Source organism: Zosterops lateralis (assembly GCF_965231275.1).
Source record: "Zosterops lateralis genome assembly, chromosome: 2".
Taxonomy (NCBI): Eukaryota; Metazoa; Chordata; class Aves; order Passeriformes; family Zosteropidae; genus Zosterops; species Zosterops lateralis.
In genome coordinates this window covers 38700882-38725447 of record NC_139763.1, presented here as the reverse complement: position 1 = coordinate 38725447, position 24566 = coordinate 38700882, and the positions used below count along the sequence as shown (strand labels likewise).

The 24566-nt window shown below is 42.2% G+C and overlaps 1 protein-coding gene across 2 annotated transcripts in view; it reads right to left on the bottom strand.

The window, feature by feature from the left end:
* FGF14 (fibroblast growth factor 14) overlaps positions 1–24192 on the bottom strand; it is a gene marked incomplete at its 5' end in the record, with an annotated part of 377244 nt that extends 353052 nt beyond the window's left edge. For both annotated transcript variants that reach the window (XM_083854654.1, XM_083854656.1), the window contains one exon: positions 23985–24192. In XM_083854654.1, coding sequence (XP_083710780.1) covers positions 23985–24192 — 208 coding nt within the window. The remainder of the gene's footprint in view (positions 1–23984) is intronic.
* Between the last annotated feature and the right edge of the window lie 374 nt (positions 24193–24566).

Below are 24566 nucleotides of genomic sequence, written 5' to 3'. Positions count from 1 at the left end.
TAATCAAAGCTTATGGAAGTCATTCTCAGGGGCAGTTTTATATATCCCCTACATGCCCTTAGCCTGAGTTCAAACTACTCTGAGATCACGATACAGGAAAGGAGCCAGGGTTTTACAGATCTAGGCACAGATGGGAGACCTGCTCTGGCTCATCTACACAGCTGGTGTCAGAAGGCCAAAAATGTAATTGCCATCCAAGCTAGAGTGTAAGAGCTATAGTGAACTCAAACAAGATTTTCACGTTTGCCAGACTGACTGGGACATATTTTCTGACACTGGAAATTGGGCACTGCAGGAAGATTGAGGTAGGAGAGTCACGGTCACATTTTCTGACCCTGCAGAAGAATGTGGTTCTGACATACTGTTGTTTCACCTTTACCTGTGAAAACTTGAATGTCAAATGTTCTATTTCAGACTGTAATTGGGGCTGCCAAACATCCATTTCATGCGGCAGTCTCAGTTGACATCTTGGCCCCTTTCACCCAGCAGCCACATGGGTGCACCCCAAACCATCCCTTCTCCCCAGTGAAGTCAAAGTAAGAAAGAACTAACACTTTCAACATGAGAGGAAGGACCCAGTCTGCATCTTTACCTTCCACGCTACTGCATATGACAATGCCTTACCAACCCATCCCCTTCTCAAACCTGGATCAGAGCTTTCTTCCCAGCCAAACATGAGCAAGCCCACTTGAGCCATCTTCCCAACCACTGAGCCCTTGCAACAATCAGAAACTTCCAGCAAAAGAAAAAAACCACCTGGTTTCTAAGATCAAACCACCTGCCTTCATCTCACCTTCACTCCACCTTCCTCAGTGTCTTTCTGGCACCCATGGCTCAACAAGCAGACTCTCCAGCACATGTCCCTACTGCACAGCTCCAGTCCTCAGAAAAAATTCAGTGCTCAGACAGTGAGGACAAAGAATAAAAAACAATAGGGAAGCCACACAAAGCAATATACATCCATGTGTGAGGGAAAACTAAAAGCTTTCCTTTCCCTTCTCTGTGGTTCCAGAGGCATGTATTCTTTATTCCATAATTGTGCATTGTGCAAACTGCCAAATACTGCCATGAGAAAAGCTGTATCAAATTGGTGACATTTTCTTTACAATAATTCAGGCAGAATTTTGAATGCTGTATTTTGTTCAAAGTGAAATATCGGAGGACTGAAGCCATTTTTTTTAAGCACTAGTTAAAAGAAAAATTAGATTTCATTCCAGGACTTCCATACAAGGTCCTGGGTGTGTTTGTGTAACACTTCTGAAAAGAACAAGAGAGGAAAAAACAGGCTTCATTTCAGAAAGTGCACAAAGGGAAACACTGCTGTGGTTACTCAGATTTTTTTTTTTCCCAGTACTTTGATATATAGATGCTTATGTACATTTGACAAACACCAAGCATTAGATACTAAGCTATTAGAGAGTGTCCAAAGGAGGCCACAGAGATGGTGAAGGGTCTGGAGAAGAAGCCTTACAAAGAGCAGCTGAGGTCTCTTCATCTGTTCAGCCTGGAGGAGACTGAGTGGAGACCTCACTGCAACCAAAACTTCCTCAAGAAGGGAAGCAGAAGGGTAGGTACAGATCTCTTTACTCCTATAGACAGTGACAGGACTCAAGGAAATGGCTTGAAGCTGAGTCAGGGAAAGTTTAGGTTGGATATCAGAGAGAGCTTTTTCACCCAGAGAGTGGTGGGGCACCAGAACAGGGAAGTGGTCACAGCATCAGCACTCAAAAGGTATTTGGACAATGCTCTCAGGCACACGGTGTGTCCCTTGGGGATGGTGCAGTGCAGGGCCAGTTGGAGTTGATCCTGAAGGGTCTTTTTCAACTCATCATATTCTATGATAAAAATAAGCCTTCCACAAAAACTTCCTATTAGGGGTAGAAAACAAAAACCAGTAAGCCATTGCCAGTGTCATAAATAAAATCCATTTGCTTCTGCAGTGAAACATCACCTTTCATTTCTTATTATCCTCTTACAGCTTTAAATAATGTGGTCACCATAGTTCATTTTCTGTGTGGTGAAACTTTATGCTTTAGTTCATAAAAACAGAGCATAAAGTTTTGCCACTAAGAAAATACTGTGCCTGGTAATGTTGACATATAAGTGATAAAGCAGGAAACAATAGAAAAATAAAGAAAATCTGGAAGAAATGAACTATGAAGCCTGCATACTTTTGTCACTTTAAAACAGCAGCAGTAAATTCAAACTGCAACTGCAACCATTTCTCTTGTCAAAGTCCTCCTTTTCCTTCTTGAAAAGGGTTTGGACGCTGAACTCCTGGTAAGGAACTACATTAATTACATTCTGCATATGGGAAATTACGCTCTCACCAGTGACAAGATGGCATGAGGTACACAGACTCAGTTTGCATTCACCAGGGTTTTTTAGCTCCAGATGAGCACCAGTTTCAGAAGGATCTAGACAGCTTTGGTGGTAGCCACTTGGATGTTTATGTATTGCACTCTTCAGTACACCACGTAATAGGAAACATTATTCACTTGGCCATGGTGCAGCACAAGTACACAGAGACAGCTTGATTTCTAATCACACCTGAGCTAATAAGTCCTCCTGAGACTTATTATTGTCAGCTTGAGCTGTCTGGAAACATCTTGCCCATATTTAAAAAAAACTCTCAGTCAATCCTCTGAAAAGGTCTAGAGCATCCAGATGCCTGTAAAAGCACCACAGAAAACCTCAGACTGTGTTCTTCTAATAGACTTATTAGAATTTAGCAGCTAAAATCTCTGGCTGTGTTGTGCATGCTTCAGCCCAGGATTCTGACCGGTGAGGAAGGAAGATTTTCTCTCTGGTTGCTCCTAACCCCTTTCCCAAGCTCCCTGTGAGGTACTCTCTACTGTGTGGCTCCAGTGCTCAGGCAAAGCTCAGAGCCCAGGCAGTGAAGACAAAGAAAACAACCAACAGGCAGTCAAGTAATTAAGGCACTACTCCAACAAAATTAATACATATAAGGGAGATAATTAAGAAGAAAGTTAACCACTCTACACACCCGAGGTTGCTTTATACCCAGGCTTCTTACTCCTCCCTGGTACAACACCCTTCAAAACTACAGGATTTAATCCGGCTGAGGTAGTCAAAGCATTACAGCTTTCTAAAGTCAGTTAGACCTAACTAACACTTGAATGCTTGATTTTGCAGCTCCTTTTAATGAATTTTAATTTATTTGTTTGTTTTAATGATGTATTGACAGATATCATCAAGCAGCAACAAAAACAAGCTGGAAACACGCACTGTGCAGGTTTAACTTGCCTCACATCCCTGGGAGCTATTTACATTTTTTCAGATACCTGGATGCCAGAGTATTAAAGCTAGTGAGCAAAGAATGGTTTTAAGGTCAAGTCATTGAAAAATAAGTTTCTTAGAAAGAGTATTATACAAAAATATTAAATTGTTATGCTTTTCTAGTCCTTCTTTTCTTATTTTTAAATAGATAAAGGTTAGTAAGACTACTTTAGCCCACAGAAACTTTGGATGTAATAAATAGCACCTGCATAATAATTTATGATCAGGGATAGATACAACAAATTAAAGCAATTAATTTTTATTGGCTGTATTTTCTATAGTGCAACTGAAAAAAACCTGCATATTGCAAACTGAAATTTCTATACACCACATAGTAACTAAAGGAATACAAAGCTCCTGATGCATGCCCTGTTCTCTCAGAGCCTTCAGCACATCACTTAATAAATGCATTTAAATGGACCTAATTTTAAAGAGGAAAAAAATAAGTAAAACTACTATGCATCTTATAGTTTCCATAGCACTAATTACCTTTACACTTTTTCCCCTCTTGAAAATATCAAAACGCTTGGAATTATCAATGAAACCTGCCAAAAACTTCTACTCTTTTCTCCTAAAAATCACTACAGTTGCAAAATATTCCTGAGCTCTTTTGATTACTTCTATTCATACAGAAAAAAAAGGTAATGCACTTGTTTCAGATATTATATTATGTGGCAGTCCTTCTAGGAAGTAAGTGCTGTTGTGACAGAAGGAAATCTCCACAACATCACTGATGTGAAAGAAAGCCTTTCAGTTTTCATCAGCTGAGACACTCTCTATGGTGAGGATGTGGCTAATTTTTTTCCTGCGGCTGTTGATTTCTTGCTGCAGATCCAGTAGCTTAAACATAGGAGAATTGTCAACATTGTGTCCACATCAGATAGTGACATGCTTATGACTCCTGGGCAATTTTCTTTCACATGCTCATAGAGGAAAGGTTGCAGCCAAAGGAACTGGGGCATGACTTCTTTCCTTTGTTCTCCCACTGCCATCTCAGCCATCCAGACAAGGAATGCATGTCTGCAGTGAAGCTGTTTATTTACATCATATGCCCGTGCATTAGCTTTGTGCCATAACCATAGTCAAGGAACTGATCTGAAAAAAAACCCCAAATACTAGAAAAAGGAGTGATCCCAATTCTGCAACAGGCAAGAGGTGGTTCTTTGTTCCCCCACTTCGTTGATTTCCAAAGTTGCTCTCACTCAAACATAAACAGCTGAAAACACACCTCAGTCTTTCTGCCCACATTGCACGTGCTGTGTTCAAGTCATTTGGATATCAATGACATCCGTCTCTGAACAGATGCTCAGAGTGCAGTAGAACAGGTAATATTGCTTCCACTTGTGTAAATATTGTATGTTAGCAACTCTATGTGAATTACAGCCCAAATTCTGAGATGCTAAAATCCCTCACCATTAATTTACCTCTTAAACATACTAGTAGGTGCCATTAAAAGTCACTACTTGTCAAATATTTTAAATAACATCCTGTAACTTATTATTTTAACTTCTGCAACATTTGACAGTAGTGTATATTGTCAACTGAGTAGAGGAAATAAGGAAAACAGGAAACTTTAATTGTCATTTAAGTAGAACTCACCATTACAGCACAGGGACAAAAGAATGAGGAGCAGAAAGTGTCTAATTACATTTCAAAAAATATCACCAAAAAAAATAGGTTGAGTTGTCAACTTTAATTGGTATCCATATTAAAGCAGAGTACTGGCTTTGTAGTTGTATCCCACATGCCATTAGGAATCGGTGAATTAGGTGCCTTTTTAATCACCAGAATTGCAGCAGTCCCTGTGACAACAGAGATGGATTTGTTGTAACTGGAAGAAACGCAGTGTTACTCTACATCCTGCAGCCCATGGCTCTGCCTCTGGCCTTCTGGCTGCTGCAGAAACAGCAGAGACATGGCTTTTCCCACCTTGTCAAGAATCAACCTCCTGGACATCTCTCTATGCCCAGAATAGAAGAAATACGTTTGTGCCAGCCACTCTGCAGGAAGATGAGGGAGAGAATGAGCTAAGCACTACTTTGTCCTTGGCATGCCAAGTGCAGAAATAAAGTATAATCTCACACTTACCATATGAATAGCACAACTTGAATGAGTGCACATTATTGTACAGGGATTTTCTTTGGATGTATCTGGCAGAGTCAGCATGTAATTTTTGTGGGTTTTTTTCATGGCCAACACTATGCCAAAGCAGAGGACTCCATGATAAAATCTTACCCTTTGTCACTGCATATGGGAGAACCTGAATTTGGACAGAAAGCAGTAAGTACTTTGGGGTCCTGGCATGAAGACCAGTGACCATCTAAAACTCTATTTTAACAGTATGGTGACATTTTTCTAAATCATTTTTGTCCCTGAAAAAGTATTCCAAGCAAGACAGGTTTCCAATCTTGGTTTTAAAATTGAAAATGTATATGACCATGGCTCTAGTCCCTCCACTCCTATAGGTCCTGTGACCTATTTTATTTATAACAGAGAACAAACCACTGATAAGACAAATGAAGAATTACCTTCCTGCTACCTCTGGAACATTTACAAAGACTGATGAAAAATAACATAGAAATTTACTTAGGATCAAGGTTAGCTAGAATAAACAGTGAGTAATTTCTAGCTTTTAAAAGACAATACAAAGATTAAATACCTATCTCCTACTGAAGTATTTTCCTGTTTATGTAAGTAAAAAATCATAGGCTAAAATAATAATAAATTGAAAGACTAGAATAGAATAGAATAGAACAGGACTCTGAAATAATAATTTCTTCATTTCTCAAGAATAAATCAAATAAGTGGACTATTTGAAGGAATAATTCATCTCAAAATCAGTGAATTTGTAGTTAGCATCTTCATTGGCTAAAGTCTGAGACACAGACAGGTCTTGAGCACGCTATTATTGACTTAATATGATCCTTGAATGACTGAGCTCATCATTAAACCTCTCAACATACTGAAATGCATGGGTAAACCTACAGAGCTGGGAAAGGCTGGTTAAGAAACTGGATGGTAATACTAACCACGAAAGCCAAATAGACAAGTGGCACCTTCCATTTCATATTGTTGCTGTTCGAATAGTTCCCATTCATTAAATAATCATAGGGAAATTTTCTTCCCAAGACTCATCCAAGCCAAGGGCAATGTTCACACTTACAGAAAAAACTTTTGGTCGGGAGCTGAATGCTCCCAAACGAACGGAATTTTTTTAACACAGCTGATATTCCAAGTTATGACAACTAGGCCTGAGACTTATCCCACCATTAGCATCACACTTTACCTTCAGGAACATTTTGAGATCTGTTAACAGCAGAATGAGAATTTGTATAATACATTAACCTATTTATTTCTTAGATTATCACTAGAATTTTTGAACTAAAAATTGCCTGCAAAAAGCCCAAAATCTAATTGAACCAGCATCCACTGAAAAATCCTTCATGGTTTTTTGTACATCCCAAATTATGAAATATCAGGGAAGTAATACCAAATTATTCTCTAAGAGCTCTTTGTACATCCACCATAAATATGGCTAATTGGCTTCTGTTTAGACATTATCTTCTTAAACCCTCATTACAGTACTGCCAAAAATGGAGCAAAGTTGAGTGGACACAACCGAAATGGTTGCTGCATGATGAAAAAGAACCAAATAAATGTCCTTTAGTAAGTATTAAGTCTCACAGTACCCATGAGTTGGGAAGAGCAGGAAGCAAGAGGAATACACACTGAATACTGTCAGTATAGTATACGGAAGAGCAGAAGGACTCTTTATAATAAAACAAAAACTAATTCTTTTAATCACACTTTGAATAAGAGAATTTCCTGTAATAAGACCCAAAAATTTTTATTCTCAGCCACAAAATGCGAAGCTCCTTTGCTGAACATCTGCCTACCAGCAGATTTACTAGTTTTTTCTTTTCTCCCTCTATTCCACTCGCACAAATCCCTCTGCACACAGGCTGGATGGTACAGTAAGCAGATCTCATGCTCTCTCTAGAGAAACTTCAGAAGCCTTTTCCCTTCCCATCTGCTATTCAAATACACCCTGATTTGTTCTGAGTCGATCTTGGTCTCAGAAGGGCAGCATTTGCCCAGAGTACCATAAACTCAAAGTTCAGAACCTCTTCACTCCTAAGGAAAAGGCTTCTCCTATTAGGAAAGACTTTCATGCTGAAACTCATCAGGTGATGGGGCCACGCACCGTGTTCAAAAAATGCCACTGCCACTATGGTGTTGAAAGCTGTCACTGGTTACTTCCTCTCAGCACTAAAGGAAAACAGGAGCAAGACCATGAGCTCTCTTATGGAGCACAGCAGAAGTGTCCTAGCTCTCAGGCTTCTTTAAATCCATCATAGTTTAAAATACAGGGAAACACACAGTGCTGCTGAGGCTCTGCACTACAGCAAAGGATGTGAACTGACATGAGCTTTGTACTGTACTCACAGAAACAGAGAAAGTGGTGAGGAAACTAAGCTCCAAATCCCATCCCCAGGTGGAAAAACTTCCCCACTCAGTGCTATAAAGTAGGATTTTTACTCTTTCTCTAATAAATTTGTTCAAAAGGAAGATGGGGAGAGAGAAAAAAGATCAGGAGAAAAGTAGATGGACTGCAGTAGAGGTCACAGCACTGACAAAAATAATTTTCCCATGCTCAAGTCTCCATCTCTGGAGGTATTCAAAACCTGACTGGACATGATCCTGTGCAATCCACTCTAAAAGACCCTGTTATAGCAGAGAAGTTAGATGATCTCCAGAGGTCCCTTCCAACCCCAATTGTTCTGTGATTCTATGTTCTCTGTGGGCTAAGAAAAGGAAATACAGCCTAAAGTGCTGTGTAACAGGATAATCTCTAATTAGGTAACTGCATCTAGGGGTAAGAATGATCTGCCCAGTCATTAGCCATGGGATATTCTGACAGAAATGGTGACTTTTATTAGGGTTATTACAGGAAATATAGGAGCAACAGCTAATTAATTATCTTGTACAAAGAGTAGTAACAATTTGCCAAGAACAAAACAGAAAAAAAGGAAGAGCTTGTAAAAATATCTGAGCAGAAAAGATTCATCTCCATTCTCTTTCTATGGGTGTGTTGAAAATACAGATACGAGTTGAGCATGCAAAGTGCCACATTCCAGACACCCCTACTTACTAGCAATAAGACAATTGTTAATGTAGAACTGCTCACCACTAATTTAAACAAATTGCATATAATTGGTTCCTATAAACACTCCAGAAAACAGTTTCACTACCCCAGCTGCCTGTTTCAATGTATTCTCAGTTCAAAAGGCTTAGCACAGACTTGCAGAGGGTACCACATTAAGATAATGGAGTTTTTTGGCTTAACTGCCCTCCTAGGTAAATATCAATGAACTTAAAGCAAGAATTGCTGTATTTTGTTTCAGTGATGGACCTTTATTTCATAATTATTGAGTATTGCAGTCTAGTGGGCAGTATTTTACATACTGGCCTTTCCTCCAGTGCTCTTTCAGAAGCTCTGTATACTCACCACTATATCTAACTGCAAAAAAAAAAAAATGAATTTGTAGAACACTTTTTTAAAAAGTACTGCTAAGATCTACTGATGTCCCATATTTCTACACTAGCCAGATCTTTCTATACTGCATTAAAAACACACAAACAAAAAAAACTTCTATAAAGTGGTAGCACTCTGTCAGGGACTTAGGGTACTGTACATACCCCTGAGGGAGAAAACATTAGTGCCATGTACCAGGGACAAGGAGACTACCAGGTGACTCGCTTACTAATTTGTATACTGCAATGTAGGCAGTTTGAACCTTCATTCTCTGATATTCCTTTTTTTAGAAGTATTTTTCAAAAGGATTAGAACTTCCTGCCAAGTCAGCCTTTCATTTAATAAATTTGCTTTTAGGTCCTTCATTGAAGACACATTGAGACTTCTGAAATCTATTTGTGTAACCTCTAGTTTGTTCTGGCTTTCAGTGTTGCCTGTACCTAACTGAGCAATGACAAAGCCAAGAACTTTAGGATTCTGAGAAAAAGCTTGGTTCTCTCTAGAAGAAAACCCAGGAAAACCATGTCCAAAAAGAGAGGAAGAGAGAGAGAGTATGAGGTAAGGGAGATAACAGGGGTAAGGGAGGTAAGGGAACTAAGAGAGCTAGGGCAGGTAAGAGGGCAGGGGTCAGAGTGCTAAGAGGGGTAAGAGAGGTAAGAGAGGTAAGAGAGAGGGAAGAGAGAGTGAGGACCTTATTACAATAAACCATATCTCTTTTTGTGTTGAATATTCTAATTTACAGTGACATTCTAATTTAGTATGACATAGAAAACCTACAAACTTTGCATGCAGCCTATGAGAACTACTATATTACCATATCATCCTATATTCTAAACTCTAAAGACTACTTTTCTTATCTATTTTTTCCCTGATGCTTTGACAGGGTGGAGAGGCGCTGATTCTTGGATCTTTTTGTTTTCTGTCCTTCAACCTAACTCCAGCTAATCACCGTCTTCCTGCCTGCCATGATCACATCTCAAAGCTGGCCTTCATTTCTATTTCACTCACAGGTTTTACATCTCCAGTATTTCTTACCAGGCAATCATCTCCACAAGCCCTTACTGTCTCATCTTTCCCAACACATAAGGAAGGAAATTGTTGTTCACTTTCAGCAGTTCATTTGCTGCATGTTCTATTTGTTTTCTCTAGACCTAGATTAGTTTGTTAACTAGATTATTAAATGCCCTTGAGTGCAAACTGGAAGGTATGCTTGTTCTGCAAATTAGTCACTGTAAGATAAAATGACAAGAAAAAGAAGCAGACTGAAGATGTTGTAAGAATTATTCAAGTAATAGCAGATTAAGGACAGAACTATTTAATCTGTAAAAGAAAAAATTTGTCTTCCACAGAAAGAGGGACCTTCCCTTAGAAAAGCCATGGAGTGAGGGATTAGCAAGAAAGGATTTGAGTATTTAAATCTAACTAGATTTTTAAAAACTCAAAGCAGTGTGGCAATAAAAAAAAACCACCACCCCCTTTTTTTTTTTTTTTTTTTTTTAGTGCAAAGATCATTTACCAGCACAAGAGCGGTCCCATGTTCTGGACATGGAGAGAATGCTTCCTTTATCCTCCTGTAAAACACATCTTTGGAGGTCTTTGATGACCTGAATATGACAGTGGAGCACTGCCATGTAAAGCAAATAGCAAGAAACTTCCTAGAAGAAGGATTAAAGATGGTGCTTTCAATTGGCATGACAAAAGAGAAAAGCACTATGAATGCAGAAACACCAAAAAACTTAATTTCTCCAGCCTAGAAGTAGGACTGAAAATCGATGCAATTAGTTTGGCCCAAGTTGTCTTAATTGCTAAGACATATGAAAAGCCCCAGACACGCTACAGTAATGTTTTACTAACAGAAGAAAGCTTCCAAGATACCTAATACACTGAGAAGTATATATATGTCTTTTATTCCTCTATTGCTAAGAAGACTTAACTGGCTTAAAAGATTTGACTTAACTTCCAAATTCAGGGTGTTTAGAATAGTTCCAGAAATCCCAGCCTTTTCTAACAAGCTAACAGGCTGAATACAGCCCCCCACTGTGCCTTATTTTAATGCAAAACATAAATGTGTCCCATCATAAGAGCTTTTCATAACTGCTTTTATTGTAAGCAATGAAAACATAAAAATCTTTGTTAAATGCAACATCCTTCTCAGCCCCAGATTAAGCTGTGATACTTGGATTTTTTTCAGCTATTCAACTTGTAAAGGAACAGTCACCTGTGACCAGATTTAGTCTGCCAACATATTTAAAGAATCAATAATCAGAAAAAAGCTACTTCTTTACTCATCTCCTCACAACTATATAAGGGAAGAGAGCAACTGATGGCCATGTAGGGAGAAATACATATCTTTTAATTAAAGGAAGATCAAGAAGTATGTGTAGCAACAATTCAGGTTGATACCCATGTAGCTAAGAAAATAGAAAGTGGGTGTGCAGTAAGGCAACAGGTTACTGAGATGAGTGATAGTGATGACAAGTTTTGTTGCACATGCTGACACAAATGAAGGGATGATCCCAAATAAAGTCAGTGAGAAGGAAAGGAAGTACAAGATAGTGAAGCAGAGGAAAAAAGATTTTATTCAGAGACAGAGGAAATCTATCGTTCAACTCTTCCTTACCCTGGAACTCCATCTTCTTCTTGTGAAAGAGAGAAAAAAGAGAAGATACGTTACTTTCCCCAGCAACATTGAGTTTTCCTTCCTGTCTGGTTCATCGTCCTCAGAAACTTGTTATGATTCATTCCCTGCAGACTCAGGTCTCTGCTGCTCAGCTGCCAGACTTGCTCAGAAGCAGGTACACTCTGCTCTCCTTCCTCCACAGCTTTGCACAAGGTTAACCAAGGGCCTATAGGAAGCCCCTTTCTACGTGCTCCTTCCTCAAAGGATGAAGCTGGGATTCATCCCCTTTATTGAAGCTCTAATAACCCTTTAGCTGGTCCAGGATGGTGTTATGCTGTTATTAGTCCAGATTCTTCTCTGAAGATGGGGACACATGTAAACCACCCTACAAGCAGAGCTTGCCTTAACTTTTCTTACTTGGAGTAAGAAAGGCTTTTTCTGATCCTCTTTGGCTGTGTTCAGAATGTTAAATTAAAGGAGAACTAGAGCCCTAGTCTTCCACACTCTTCCTTAAGGCCTAGGCACCACTTCAGCGAGCTCTCTCCAAGCCGATCTGCCAGGGAGGGTGGTAACTGTAAGTGGTGAGGACGTGAGCCAGCCAGAGCCATTTGGACTTGGATCAATCCCTGGCCCTTTTTAATTAAGCAATATAAATTCAGTCTTATGTTCCTGAACAACTAGGAGGAGTTTAAGGTGGGAGAATGATATCAATGCCAAACTGAAGGTGGACAGTTCTTACTCACAATTCTGATTTGCCATCTGTTGATGAAAAGAAGAGACTGGCTTTCCCTTTGAAGTGACTTGAAGATTTCCCATGTAGGCTTCTTGACGAAGATTTGTGGTCATCTACCAGGACTGAATGCCACCCAACATTCCTGAACTGTTTGACTGTAAACTTAGTAAGCTATTGGAAAAAAAACGCAAATTAATACTGAACCTATAGTACCTTCTATAGTTTGTACCGCTCAGGACATGGTGTCTTGCACAATGATTTACACAGCTTGAGATCCATGGAAGTACATATCCTGCATTTTAAAAGTTGCACTGTAAAACAGTTTGGAGGGGGATGATATATGTCCTCTCCCCAGCAGTTGCTGTGGCAACTACACAGGCTGTTTCAGTTTAGCTTGAGGGCTGCCCTCAGGAGCTGATTCCTGTGCCATCATCTCTCCTGCAGGTGAGCCAGCAGGCATTAGCCCAGGCAGCTGCAGCATACACAGGACTGCACACACACATGCAGGCCCAAAGCATCGAGGGCTGCCAGGCAGGAGGCTCTCAGGGCATCCATGTGACAGAAGGAAGGCAGGAGGCCCTGGACACTCAACCTAAGGTCACCACTTTTTCAGAGCTGTGCACTGACAGCTGGTAGACTCAAGGGGAGTGTGGGAGCACCTTCATGTATAATAGCAAAGCAATGTTTACAAGAATATCTCACCTTTAGCAAGATAGCTATAAATGGAATAAATTGAGAGAAGCTAGACTCTCAAATATAACTCTCTTATATGTCCTTGGAAAGAAAGACTTCTAGAAATAGATGTTTCCCATGAAAATGTCCTTAAATTTCAGATCTATTTGCTCTTGAATTGATAAATAGCTTCAACAATTTCTAAATTTTGCTTGCCTGTAGGACTATCGCTAACCTGTCTAAATGACTACAGACTCCTTTAATCCCTTTATTATTTACTTTATAATTTCTTTTGTCATTCTGTTTTTTCATGTCCCTCTGAGAATAAGTGGGAGAGAGAGCATCCCACACTATTCATGTATCATCCACATAGCCCCTGATAAAAACTCACCTAATGTGCTAACATCACATTCTGACTTACTTTTGTTCTAACTTCAACAAGTTCCACCCCCAAATTCTTAACCTACATATATGACTACAAGGGCTTAGTATTTATCTTTTCCTCATCTTCTGTCTTAAATCTATTAGCAGGTGTTCTTTTTGGCAGCCAATCGAGACCATAATTACTCCAGACAGCCACCGAAATCTAGGGAAAAGGAGCTCCAGAAAACATAACAAACTCTTGTTTTGCTGTTACTCCTAATACTTTTTAAAAAGATTTTAACCCAGACTGCACAATGTACAGCTTATTTCTGCTTTAGTTATAAGGCTCAAAACTTCAACTTCCACTTTTATTCAATGGCAGCTGGCACAACTGGGATAAAATCACTCTCATCCAGCATCTAAGAGAAATTTAGTAACCCTATAGTTAAAACTACCATGATATTCACCTTCATATATTTATGTTCAATTTTTTTTTTCTCATTTTGCTTTAAGACTTTGTCTTTTGGGTTTTTTGGGGGGGTTTTTTTGTTTGTTTGTTTGTTTGTTTGTTTTGTTTTGTTTTGTTTAATGAGAGCACCATATTTATGTAACTATCCTGAGGAACCCTTGGAGAGTGTTTTCATCAATGGTATATGGAAATGGTCAAAATCAAAATCAACATCCATTATGTTGAAGTGCTAAGAAAACCAATGTCTTCAAAGACATGCTTTCACAGAAGACTTTCAGTCAGGAGAGAATTTCTTACTGTAGCACACTGGATTAATCTCCACTTCATATCAGTAATGCTTCAAATATGTCATTTCATATAAACTGTAAAGACGAATCAAAATGAGGAAAGACACTCAGAAACAGAAAATCACAATTCCTCTATTTCCACTTCTATGGTGAAAACTTCTCCTATCATGAATAAACTTTTTTTATTTTACCCAGATATGTATTACATAGGAAACTACAACAGGTTTTTTCTTATATTTTCCCTATTCCACAAACATTATCTGAGTTTAAAGTCCAGTTTGAAAACAAAATAAGATCACCTTCAAAAAATGTGGTTCTTCCATACAAACACTACATAACATAATTTATTTGCTGCAAAATAATCCCATACTGTTTTCAGATACCCTGTTCCATGGAAAATACAATGCTTCAAGTTTCAAAGGTAAGAGAACTCATCTCTGCCATGTTTCAAAACTATGTGCATATAGCCAGAGCTCAACAGCTGAGAACACAGGGTTTAGTAACACACAGTCACTGGCTCTGCTACTAATGTCCCCGGTCAGCAGAAATCCTGGAGGATGCTGCAGTGAAGTGGCAGGTTATGATCCTCTCATACAACAATGTCTCTAAACTAGGCTATCAAAAGTGACCTCAAAGGTGAACAAGGTGAATCTAAAGTGAGCAAGACCCAAACCACAGGTTTACTCTGTCTGTACCCTGCTGAGGTTATCAACATATGGGGCATGCCTTGCATCCACACAGGTTTTGCAGCTCTCTGGGATCTCTTCTGCAGGGTGCCATGGCCACAAGCTTCAAGGAGTTACATAGCACCTAAGTGAACAGACAAAGCTTCCACAAAGCTGGAACCAACTCCCTACCAACACAAACAAGAAATGCTCAGCAATAATATTCAGAAAATTTCCCCAGATGCTGCGAAGTCCTGCTTTAACACCAGAATCTCACACAAACCATTTTATCCTCAAGGAAGTACTATCCACAAATGATCCTCAAAACAAACAAAAAGAATGGCATTTGTTCCGAGGTCTTCTAAATCCTCTTGCTAATTTTACTGTCTTTTCTTAGCCAGTCATAGTTGCTTTATGGCCTCTGCATTCCTTTATTTCTGCTATTATTCTGCTACTGTAAATTAGCAGCAAGTGGGAAAACAACAATGTATACAGTTCATGCCCAATGAAAAAAAAAATAAAAGGCTAGTCCATCAGCTTTCCCTTCATCCATCCTAAATACCTATAATATCATTAATAAAATAAGCCTGTGCAGTTGATTCTGCTCATGGTCACTAGCTAATTATTCAAAGTGGTGGAGAGGACTTAAAAATATCTGAAAGAAATACAATTAAGGGCTAATTTTCCTGAAAGACCTTATCCAAAGTAAAAGGTTGAGATGCTTGCACAAGGAGAAGGTGAAAATACTCAAAGAGATGCAAGAGACTATAAAGAAGATCACAGAGTTTGGGATGGATCAAGGTCATATTCATAGAGATAATAAACACCTGAGTAAAGCTGGGAGACTAGCAAATGTTGGTTATGAAACTCTGTGTAACCAGATTTTTTGAGGCAGAAAGTCTCCTTCACATGGGGACAAACACACCAAAAAAAAAAATATTTAAAACAGCAAGTGACTAGGGAGAACTCTCTCACAGGTCCAAAGATTTACAAATTTTAATCCACTTGTTAATGATACTTTAAAATATGGATTTTAGTGAGAGTCCAAGCCACAAAATTGTACCTGAGTTTTAGACATCTTAAAGGTAGTTCACATCTGGATCTTGGGTTGATATCCTAGTGGGATAATCTGCCTGCATCATACTGAGGTTCAGCTTCTCAGGAACTATGCTGTCTGGGTTTGACTTGCAATTTCCAGTTCAAAAAAAATCAGAACTGTAAAATGGTTCTTTGTGTCATCAATACTACAAATTAATACAAACTACTATTAATTTAATCCTCATTAAGATATTCCTTATAGGTTACTCTATAAGATACTACTGTATTAATGATTTAATTGGTTGCCCTGATTTATAGTTTTTCCACATCTTATTTTTTTTTTTCATTTATTTTCCACTATGTTTTGCACTGGTAGTTCCTCTTCATCTTATTCAGTGTCAATAAATGTACCTATACAGCAAAGAGTGATATGTGTAAAACTACTGAGCAATGGTAGTGCTCCATAGTACACTTCTTTAATGAGAAGCATGGACTGGGAACTGTTTAATCTGGACATTTTGTTTGACTTAAGCGGGACATGCTTAGAAATACATTTACTGAAAGAGTAACAAGTCTGGCAAACTTGCCTTCTTTAAATTAGCATTTTCGTCTCAAACTTCATTAAAGGGCAATGAAATTCCTGTACATTTCCTTTGCTAGCATTGGTGAGAAGCAAGAGATTTATATGCAAACAGAAGTCTGCTTTGATACTCAAGCTGTCTCTCCTGTTCAAACTGTTCAACAATGGTACAAAATTCTAGTTTTCAGTCACACTAGAGCTTAATTCTTTAAAATTAAATTCTTTAAACTCTTCAAGGGAGTAATATTCCACTTCCTCCCTCAAGAGAAAGGACATTGTGAAAACATGCCCTTTTCAGGAGATACTTCCTTATCCCACAGGCCTAGAAAATCCATAGAAATTAACTTCTTTTAGCTGGACAAAAGCAGCACATGCAAAAGGTTGTGTCAGCTGCTGCCTTATTTTTGTCCTCCTAAGCCAAGATACCCTACACCCTCAGCAAAGGCAAGTTATACTGCACAGGAATCAAGATTATAGAAATGTCCAGGATTTCAGGACAGTTCAAGAAACAGAAGGCACCATGAAAGAAGTGCTTTTCACCTGAAAAGCTCTTCGTAATCAGCAATCACAAACATGGGGCAGGAGGAATAGCTGTGTTAGCCTCTGTTTTTCAACAGAAGGACCAAGGAGTACCCACAGAAAGTTCAAACCCCTCCACATCCTTTCCACACAGCACGTGGTTATGTAGAGCTCGCTGCCATGCAAAGTTTTTTGATGCCCAAAATAGAAATGCTGTATGATAACTGAAGTTGCATAGCTCTTTCACACACAGTGACCTGAATATAAGCTCCAACTTCACAGTCCAGTGACAGCTGAAAACTGAGCGGACAGATTAAGGGAAGGATCAAACCCAAAGGTTTGCCCATGTCTTGCATTTTTTTCTTTCACTACCTAATGCCCAGAGATGGAGACAGGACATGCTCAACAGCTAAAGCACAAATCCTGCACATTCTGTATCCTCACTATGTTCTTATCTTTCCAGATGACAAAGCCATACACAAAAAACATGGATGACACAATGAATTTCCATGAAAAGCAAAGTCCATTCCTCTCTCAGCTCAGTAAAATACAAGCCTTTTGGGAATCTCCTTAGAACAATGTTTTCCATAGAGAATTACAGTTTATTTGTATCACTGTCTACGAGCAAAAGCCAAAAACTTCCAATGGAATTAAAATGTTTAATCTTGTTTTTATTCTACTGTCTGATAGGTCCAGGTTAATTTTAGTGCCACCAAAAGATTAAGCCAAGTAATTTCCAAGACAGTGCCTACCGTATGCAAGTGCTAAACTTGTTTGTGCAATGCCTCATGCTGTTTCCAGTTAAAAGTCAAATAAGCACGTGTCAGAGTGAAACTACAAAATACAGACATTAAAATTAGACTATAATTTCTGCCAGCAACTGTGTGCTACCTATTGTCATTTGACCCACAGAACCATTCAATATTAACTCAAAAACTATTAAAATGTTGATTGTGTTCACCACAGTATGATACCTAAACTAGTCATTCAATTTTACTGTAAAAGGTGTTATTAATTTGGCTTCTGCATTGAATACTTCTACAGATATTATTATTATGACTTCTCAATGAGTTTCACCAGCAACTGGTTACTTTCCTTGCTACTATTTAGTGTGAATGCTTCTAACAGCATATGGTACAAATACACCAAGCCTGCATTCCATTTATCCATTAAATGCCTTTCACTTAATGATTTTTGAGGTTCTGGCCTCAAAAGGTTCTTCTTCAGAGTCAGTGTGCTCCTGTTTTGGATAACAACTTTGTTAATTATTCACATGCTATTTATCATTGCTACAGAGTATATTAAAAATAATATGTCACTTACATTTTGCTTGCTGTGTGTTCAGTCCATCATGATACCAAACACTATCAGTTCCTTTTGCAAATATTATTTTCAGTAATTATTATTTTCAGTATTTCTGGGTGGATCCACTGTAGGGATCCACTTCAAGAATGCAATATTTATTTTTTTTTAATAGCAAGTCTGAAGATGAATATACTCTTTTAAGCACTTTATTATATGGTCTCCAATAAAAAGATTTTCTTCCCAAGTTAATTTGCTTTGATCATAGAAACACACTATGCAAGAAGGGGGCTCTTTCTGAACTAAACATGGGTGCAGCCCTACAAAGTTTATTTTCAGGTGAACTGTTCTTCTACTGTATACACATATACACTCTTTCTCTACAGTGCCAAGTAGCTCTTGGATACATTAATTGTACATCAAGCCTCACTCTACATCTCAGCAATTTTTTTCACAAGAGAGATTGTAAAGTTTTATGATCCTTCAATGTTTTGTTACTCAGTGAGTTGCTCAGTAAACTAGTAATTTATCTTTGAAAAGCTATCATTCACTGAAATGCAAAAAACAAACAAAGGGCCCAACAGCACACTTGTGCAGCGTTCAAACATTGTCTGCAATTTCTAGCAAGCAGGAAGGGGAGGCATAGGTAATTAATAGTGTGTCCAAAATCACAAAAGCCATCTAAACCAGAACTAGGTATAGAAACAAATCATTGCTCCCCAAGCAACAAGATCATCCTTGACTGAGTGAAACAGGCTCCAGCAGGACTCACTGTTTAGAGGCACATTTGACAAACATCTCTAAATATTCAGTTTAATTGGCACACAATCACTTCATTTATCCATCTGCAACCTAGACCCAGAGTATTTTATCCTAAATGTTGACTTTTCCTATGAAAACCTCAGTATTGATCCCACCAGCTACAAAATGCACTCTCAGAGTCAGTGTAAAGGCCCAATTCCCATTTCTTTAGATTCATTAAGTCCTCTTGAAAAACTGGTTTCCAATTTCAAGCAACTGTCTCATCTCCAGATTACATTTTTTCAGGTATTTACTGGACAGAAAATCTTTACAAAGGGACAAATTCTGAATGTCTAAAACACTCCTTTTTTAGATTTGAAGTCAATAGGAACTTTAGCTTAAAATTAATATATTTAATATAATCCGAGAAGGTTAAGTAGAATAAACATCAAGCTCAAATGAAAAATGCATACACATAAATATTTAAACCAATGGTATCTGTAAATATATTTTCCTTAAGCTTAAGTCATCCTTTGTATAGTTGAATTAATTTATAAATGGCCTGTCATTAGCAGACATTGAAGTAGGTGCAAACATTTTATTACAGTAGGGAGATGCATGAGCAGGCATAAATTTCACCCCTTAATAAGTAGAGTATGCAATTTAATTTGATCAAGAATAATTAAATTTGTATAAATTCAGGAAATGTATTCCATAGAGGACAAAACTTCAATAGGTGAAATACATGTAAATAGGCAGTTTCACATTTGAGCAAGAGAAACAGACTATGCCTCAATTCCCATTGCAGGAATTAGGGTATTTAAGCAGTCAAAGCTGCTTTTCAGACCTACATGAAAGAATCTTCAAGGACCTGATCCCACAGCTCTTACTGTCTTTGTCTTTTGGTGGAAGGTTTGTTTTCTGTGAGTAAGGAAAGAAGTGGGGAGGCCAAATTAAAAATTCAGATAAAGACACATATGGACAAGACACAAGCTTCCATTTCAAACAGATCCTCACACAGAAACTTTTTCAAAATTATTAGCAACCAGGAAATACCAGCCAAGCTATTTTATGGAGTAGGAAATTAACATGGGCCTATGCAGAGATTGCAGTTCAGCTGCAGCCTGGATTTCAGACGTATTGCTTTTTAAACAGGCTTTGCATTTGAAATTGATGGGAGATTGATACTAATTTCCTAAACTAAATCCTCCATCAGTAATATATTTATAGTAATGCCAATTGCCATCTACTCTCCCGTCAACATCTCCGACTGTGGTGGAGAGATGCTTCTCCTTGGAAGTGAATGGAGAGGAAACCTGATCCCTCCTCTGTCTGTTGAGTTGCCATCAGGAGTGAAATGTGATAGCAATTCTCACCGTGGGGGCATCAAGTACTCCAGCCAACACACCTCCCGTGGGCACCCAAACAGTTGTCATTTAGTAAAAAAAATCTATTCATTTCCTGGACTTGCTTCAAAAAGCAATCAGAGATAATCTCCTTCCCCACTTCTCCTGTGGCCCCAAATTCTCCCCATGACTTTGCCATTCCCTAGCTGAAGATCCCCAGTTTGGAGGCTGGGGATGGCGGAGGGAAACCCAGGAGGACAGTGTCTTATGTTAACAAGCCCTGGCTCAGGACTTATGGTTTGGAGTAGTTTTTAACTATTTGTGAGAAAAAGTCCCTTTGGTCCTGGACTTTTTAAAGTCCTCTTGTGTGCATGACAAGCAGGAAGGGCAGAGTTAGATAGAAATAATTGCAAAAGCAAGTGAGGCCCAGAAAACCTGACACACGGCAAATATTTTCACAAAAGACAGAACACTGCAGATATGTGGGGCTTCATTGATTTTGGTACCATTAAACTCAGGAACAGTCAAAAAAATTCAGTAGCTGAAAACACGGCCACATCTATTGATTCCCAAAGTTTTTCTCCTTATGAAGAAACATAAAGAGGCAAATAATTGCAGTAATCAAACGCAGCTCCTCTATCGAGGATATCAAATTTGAAACCAAGGGGTTTCAGCCAACCATAAAACCAAAGCCTCCTGATGCAACCCTGCCAGAGACTTACACACAGCCCTTCGGGCTCCCCATCCCTCCCTGCCGCACCTGCCCCCGGCTCTGGAGCTCCGGCCGGTCACCGGTGCCGTTACCGGGGGGGATGACAGGAGAGCCCGGGAGGGGGAACACACGGAGGGGGCTGCAGCCAGCCCTGAGGGGGAAACAGAGAACATTTGGAAAGGAGCCACCCAGTCCCGTTTCTGGAAACAGACCAGCTCTCGGAAGGGACAAAAAAAAAAAAAAAAAAAAGTGCAGCAGGCCGAAAACAGCTAAATAAACTGCAATTACAGCCAGCGTTAGCTGCCTAACCTGCTGGATTTTCTGCACGGTTGGATCAGCGGCAGATGCTCGCTCATTTGATGCCTTTTGGGACTGAAAAGCCCAGCGGCTCCCGAAAAGTTTTGCGGGCAAGGGGGGCCGGGGGCGGTAGCGGTGCCGCAGGGGGATGGATGGGGGGATGGATGGGGGGGGTGGATGGGGGGTTGAATGGGGGTCTGGGAGCTGCCGCAGAGGGGGAGCCCCACGGCCCGGGGGCACCAGGCGAGGATGGACATCGCGCCACCGGCTCCCTGCGCTCCCGCGGGCGACCCCCGCCTTAATGGAGATGATCTGCCGTCAGAGCAACAGCTCCTGTGACCGAGCCACCAGCTAATCCGGCCAAGCGGATTATTAGCCTCCTCAGAGCGATAGCCGCAGCGCTCCCGGAGCGGAGTGCCAGCACGGGGCGGGCGGCTCGGCGGGATCGGCGTCCCGCGGCTCTGGCGGGATCCAGCCGGAGCGGAGCCGAGCAGGGAGACTGTGCGAGCCAGACCGCGGACCTGGCCGGAGGGGGAGCGCCCCTCAGGGCCTCACTCCGCGCCCCCAGCCCGCTTCTCGCCCTCTGCCCACCTCGCCTGCCCAGACGTGTCCCCCCACTCCTTCAGAAGAGGGGTCACCCCCCTCGGGCCAGTCCAGCCCTTGGCAGGGAGGGTGGCAGTGGGTTCTAGTGCCGCCCCTGCCACCCAAATCCTCTCGTCCCATGCAGAGGAGTAGCTAAGTGCGGCAAAGTCCCCGGGGAGGTGGAAAGATGTGATGCGGTGGCCCGGCACTCCGAGGGACAGAACTCGGCTCCAGCGGCCGATGTCTTGACAGCCTGCCCTCCGCAAGGAAAGGTCACGAATCCTTAGGGGTGGAGCAGGGGGTGTGTGTGGAGGGGCATACGCCTCAGCCCCCGGCATGCGAACTGAAAGAGGCCTAGAAACCACCAGCCGTCTTCCTCCCCCTGCCGCACCCCCTCCAAATCCCTTCCTCAGGAGCATCGCCTCTTGCCCAGAGCACCGCGGCGCTGGAGCTGCCCCCTCGGGGCTGGGGAGCGCCGGCAGAGGACAGGGCAGGCAGGGCCACGCTCCCTCTGCTCTCCCCCGCGGTCACGGCCCCTGCGTGCCCCGGGCAGGCGGAGAGGGGCATCCCCAGGAGGTGGTCGGCAGCCCTGGCCCTGCCTGGCCCATCCCGCCCGGGGTGGGGGGGACACACGGCTGGGAAGCGGGCCCCGGCTGGCTGCAGTGCCAAGGGACGAGTGAAGCGAAGGGCACTTTGCGGGAGGCTCAGCGCAGCCTCCGGCGGGGCATTTCAGCCTCTTTGGTATGCTAAGTGGCTGCTTTTCAGTGCTGCGGCAGCGGCGGGGGGGAAAGGGGCGAGACGAGCTGGCAAACGGAAGCCGGGGGCGGGGAAGGGTAAATCCGCCGAGGTGCCCACCTAGACTCTGCACCGGACTGAGCCGAGCAAAGCGACAGCCGGCACCCCGGCTGCCTTCAAGGAGAGGGCTGCGGGCTGCCAGGGCTGCTGCTTGTTGATGTTGGGGTGTCAGGCAACGAGAGCCTATGATCTACTACACTGCAGTGCCAGCGTCAGGAGCTCCTGCTCGGGAGCTGCCACTGCAGGGCAGCCGGCACACGCACACACCAGCGCGCACACACGGCATCCCTCTCGCAGCCCGGGCTCCGGCGCCGCTCGCCTCCCCAGGCACCCGAGTGCTTGCGGACAACCTGCCGGCCGGGGTGAGCGGGCAAGGCGGCCTGGGGGACCGGAGGCCGGCGGGAAGGGCTGGTATTTCCCCAGAAAAGCTCCCGGCTCCCCCGCCCGCCGAGCATCCCTTCTCGCCCACCTTGCTCGCCAAGGCGCGGGCTCGGCCGCACGGACGCCCCGAGCAAGAGGGATGCAACAGCAGCAGCGTGACCCCCAGGGACCAGGCGGCCCAGAGCACCTGCATTTGCATTTCTTATGTAATGTACTGCAAGTTTCCCCCTCGGAGCCGGGCTGAACCGAAGCGCATGATCCCGGCTGCCAGGCAGACACGGAGAGGGACACCGAGACACCGGTGTGTGGCACAGAGGGGTCATCCCGGCAGCGAGAGGCGGAGGAGCGGCACGGCCAAGCCGGCGGTGCTGCTGCTGCCACTCGGCATAGCCGGCTGAGTTGCCGTCTGGGCACAAGCCCCAAGAAAGTGTCCATCCCCTTTCCTCACCGCCCACCACCCTCCCGGCCTAGAGTGCCGGGGGTGAGTGATAACGGGGAGCCCCCAGGCCGGGGGAGGGGGTGTCTGGCTTCACTTTAGAGAGCCGAGCGAGGCGGTGGGTGGGTGTGTGTGCGTGTGGGGTGACATACTGCAAGCGATTGAGAAAGTGCCGTGCAGGACCCGAGCCCCGGCACACTCACCCACCGCAGGCAGGGCCGGCTAACACCAGCACAGAGCCAGTCTCCTCTTCCCAAAACTGACTGCGGGGGCTTGCATCGGGGTCGGGAGAGGGGGGCTCCACAGCTTTCCCCTCAGGAAGGGTAGTGATATAAAAGTTTCCTCCTTGGAAATGGCACATAGGAACTAGGAGATGCCGGCTGGGCGAGGGTCGCCTTTGATTTTATTTTTTTTACCCCTTTTCGGTGGTGACAGGGGCTGAAGCTAATACAAAGCGCTCCTTGCTTATTCATACACGTATGCACATGCATGTCCGTGCTGGCCTCGATATATCCCCCCTTCTCCCCTGAGCAGGATTGCAGATCTACCTCGGCGAGCAACAGACAGGGCAACATTAAAGAAAAACAACGCATTGCAATGGTTTGCTTACCAGTTGGGTTCTTGTTTTTCTTAAGACTCTTGCCACAAAGACACTGCAGCATATGCGATCCTTTGCTGAAAATGTTCCAAAGAAACCACATTGATTTGGGCGAAAAGCAATCCAGCAGCTTATACACCCTGAGAAAGAAGAGATCCTTGTGGTTGCATAATAATAAATTGAGATCAGTTCTCCTGAAGAGGGGCACCAGTTTTATCATAGAAAAAACGATTATATTCCGATCTTCTCCCAGTTTTTTTTCCTCACGTGGTGTATTTCTTTGAGACTTTTCAACGGATGCTTTTTTTTCAGCCAGGCTGAACGGTTGTTCCCCCAAGACCAACACTGGATTATAACCAAGAGCGTGGAGAGCGAATATAAGAAATCCCTTTTTTCAGCGCGAAGCCAAACGAAAAGTAAGGTAGCGAAATCCCGGCCGAGGCCAAAACCTCATCGGAGACACCGGCAAAACGCGGAAGAAAGATCCCCAGAGAGAAAACCATAGCCTGGTACTTGACTGCTAGGAGGATGGGTGGATCTGCAGAACAAAAGCCACGGCAGGATCCATCCTACTGAGCGACTGCCATTGTGCAG